Consider the following 3,676-nt stretch of genomic DNA (forward strand, 5'->3'; position numbering starts at 1 on the left):
TAGAAAGATATTTTTATCTATTTTGGGTTACGAACAATTGAAATCGCCAAAAAAGGGCGTAGAATTCATTTTTTTATGTAAAATCTGATGTGTCAGTCTCAGAGAAAAAAGGGGGGCTGACGTGGGTCACTGGGAGCATTTTCCACTACTCAGTATTAATGGTCTTTGATGGATGAGAACAATACTCCACAAGTTATTGATGAAGTTAGTAAAAAGAGGCATAAAACCGGTCCAAAATCTGGGCTAGTGGGACACCATGGAGCTTCTGAGGTATGGAATCATTTTGCAAAACAACTAGTAGAGTCGTAGAGGGGACAAAAAAGTATTATGGGAAAGCTGTTTGCAACTATTGTCACCGAAATATCGATGCACCTTCTGCTCGTGGAACCAATATATTATGGAACTATCTGAAAAAAATGTAGTGAGTTTCTTGGTTTTGAAAGAGATAAGACACAAACCCAAATTTCTTTCAAAGCAGGTCAACTTCTTAATTGGAGGTTTGACCAAGAAAAGTGTCGGTTTTCTCTTGCAAAAATGATAATTATTGATGAACTCCCGTTTTGTTTTGTTGAAAATAAGGGTTTTGAAGATGTGCAACCTAAGTTTTATGTGGTTAGTAGAACCCAAATAACGAAGGATTGCTTGAAACTGTATTTTAACGGAAGAAATAAATTGATGGAATATTTTAAGGTTTTGCCTTCACATGTATGCATCACGACGGATTTGTGGACTTTAATTCAAAATCTTGGTTACATGGTTCTAACAGTTCACTTCGTTGATAAGGAGTGGAAGCTTCACCAGAAAATTATAAGTTTCCGGGTACTTCCACATCCACATAGTGGTGAAGCCATTGCGAAGGCCATGGAGAGTTGTTTGATGGAGTGGAGTTTAATGAATGTAATGACTATCACCCGTGACAATGCAAAGAATAATGACAAGTGTGTTGAAGATTTGACAAGAAGAATGAACAGAAGAAATGGGGTGTTGTTAGGAGGTGAGTATTTTTATGTTAGATGTTTTGCACATGTCATTAATCTTATTGTGGGAGATGAAATTGCTGAGGTTAAGGGCACAGTTAAACGCCTATGTCCAAGTGTCAAGAATGTGAGGAGTAGTCCATCACATTTGCAAATGTTTAAAAAATGTGCTTTGGAAGAGATGATAAAATCTAAGAAGAGTTTATGCTTAGATATCAAGACTAGGTGGAACTCAACTTACCTAATGATAGATGCTGCGATGAAGTTTGAAAAGGCTTTTGATAAGTTTAGTGAGCATGACATAAATTTTGTGTTCGAGTGTAATGTGAAGAACAAGGGTGTAATGGGGGAAATTGATTGGAAGAAACTTAAAGCTTTGCACTTGTTTTTGGAGGAATTTTATGAGCTCACAAAGCGTGTGTCCGGTTCTAAGTATGTTATTTCCAATACTTATTTCGATGAGTTAACACAAGTGAAAGACCTTATTATGGATCTTTTAGAGAGTGATGATATGATGCATTTTTTCGTGATATGGCCCGAAAGATGGATTCAAAGTTTGATAAGTATTGCAAGTTTGAGTCCATCAACCATATTTGCAATTGTTTTGGATCCTCGGTACAAATTACAATACATGGAGTTTTGGTATTCTTCATACTTGGAAAGAGTTGGCATACTTACCAAAGAGCAAAGGGAAAAAGAAGTGGAAGCTTTTACTAAAAAATTGAAGGATTTGTGGAACGTCTTTATGACCATTACAAGATAGAATATGCTTATATCTTGATGCACTTGATGAATCAAACACTTCAAATGATGGCACCACTAATCTTGCTATCATTTAAGTTTTTTGTGCCCATGACTCTATGCTGAACATTTTTTTTGTTGTTAGTTACTAACTCTACTAAATGTAGATTAAAATGACTTGCTGGCTATGGGAGATTGCTGATATTGGCTAATGGAGTAGTGGACAAGGCCATTCTACTTCATGTTTCTTTTTTTAGCTACTGGAAGTCTGGAACATTTATATTGTGTGCCTGGAACTTTTCGTAGTTAGTTGTTGGATGTGGAATATATCTTACTAATTAATTTTTGTTCTTGATGTGGATTGTTGATGAAAAAGCTTACTAAATTGTTGATGTGAATTATTTTTTGTTTTGGTATTTGTACGAGTTATGAAATAGTTACAGACTAGAGTAACTACACTGAATATCAAGATTTCCTTATTTTTGAAAATTTTCGAATTTCATCCGAAAAAATCCGATTGCCGAATTTAGCCGAATTTTCTGAATTTCTGATTTCGGAAAAAATAATAGCATTCCGAACAAAAATCAAATCGGATCGGCATGGCATAATAGCATTTTGAAAAAAAATCGGATCGGCATTGTCCTAATCCGATCCGATCAGGCCAAAACACACCCCTAATTGGGGCACATTTTCGCTTTTTTGGACAGTTAAAAGTAGATTATCAAAAAGGTGGACCTCTATGACTTATGTCAGGTTGGGCTTTGTTGAACGGTATCGGTGTCTTTTACTGGCCTCAAATGTTTATCTTACATACTTCACTACCTCCGTAGAAATTTACTTTTTTTTTCATCATTTCATGATCAATTGATCACAATCAAATCGTCATGGAGGATTGGAGGGATGGACGAATGACCAAATATTATGAGTTGAGATGCGTGAAGCTTTAGATAGTGGTAGTAACTTCAAAAGAGTTTGTTTTTAGAAGTGAGGTTTATCCTAAATTGTTTAGAGTTTGAGTGAGGGAGATGTGAAGAAGAAAGGTAGACTCTTGTATGGATTTAGAATAGTTCTAAGTTAATGCAAACTTAAAAGCTTTGATTGTTCGTATTGAAATGACTTGAAAACATGGAAGGAAGATTGATTAAAACTTGAAATAAGAACAAGTAAACAAGATTGATTGAAAGGAAATAAGAACAAGTAAACAAGATTGATTGAAAGGAAAAAGACAACAATATAAAGTAAAAACATGAATTGAAAAACAAGACAAGAAATTAAACAAACCAAATAGTTTGGATCCTAAGACAATAGATGGTTTCTCTCTCCATTGCTTTTTGATTATATACCCCTACTTTTGCCTTTTATAGATTTGTCCTTCTCCATTACAAACTAGACACCTCACACTTCACTTTTGCTTTTGCTTTTTGGTGCCTTCTTGACCAAGATATGTTTAGGGAGAAAGTCATCATATTTTGAGATAAGGGCCTCCATCTTTGGTCTTCTCATTTGAGGGTTTTGACTTTTGACCTTTGACTTTTGACTTTGAGTTGACTTTGACTTTTTTTGACAATTTTCCATAGCAGCTTCTGGTATTCATAATAAGCGTGATTAATGCTCCTTTTGGCGTTAAGATGCAACTTTTATGATAAGTGGTATGAAATACTCTATAACCTGAAAAAGACGATATGATAAAAACTATGAGTTGTCTTTTCGTGAAACGTAAGAAAGGCTGTAATGCGGCAATATACGGGTAATAAAATGCACATTTAGGAGCTGATCACTACCCCCCAAATAGCATCTTGCTTGTCTTCAAGCAAGGATGAGAGAAAAAAATAAGATCACAAATGAGTGATTTATTATAAGTTATACTAATCTCATTTCACAGAGTGCGATTGCATTGACCGTATACAACAAGGCCTTAAACCACTAGGAATTCCCTAGTAGACGAGCTTTAAGCCTCG

At 35.2% G+C, this 3,676-nt stretch overlaps 1 protein-coding gene across 1 annotated transcript; it reads left to right on the plus strand.

Annotated features, from left to right (window-relative positions):
* Nucleotides 1-675: 675 nt before the first annotated feature.
* LOC147487045 (zinc finger BED domain-containing protein RICESLEEPER 2-like) lies at nt 676-1,740 on the plus strand. The gene has a single exon (XM_086573921.1). It carries the CDS (start codon nt 676-678, stop codon nt 1,738-1,740), a length of 1,065 nt encoding a protein of 354 aa, XP_086430047.1.
* The last annotated feature ends 1,936 nt before the right edge of the window (nt 1,741-3,676 follow it).

This window comes from Coptis chinensis, chromosome 7, assembly GCF_015680905.1.
Source record: "Coptis chinensis isolate HL-2020 chromosome 7, ASM1568090v1, whole genome shotgun sequence".
NCBI classification, from domain to species: domain Eukaryota; kingdom Viridiplantae; phylum Streptophyta; class Magnoliopsida; order Ranunculales; family Ranunculaceae; genus Coptis; species Coptis chinensis.

What these genes read in the sequence shown, in the direction of transcription:
- LOC147487045 (XM_086573921.1), top strand. Translation starts at nt 676, where the DNA reads ATGGAATATTTTAAGGTTTTGCCTTCACATGTATGCATCACGACGGAT.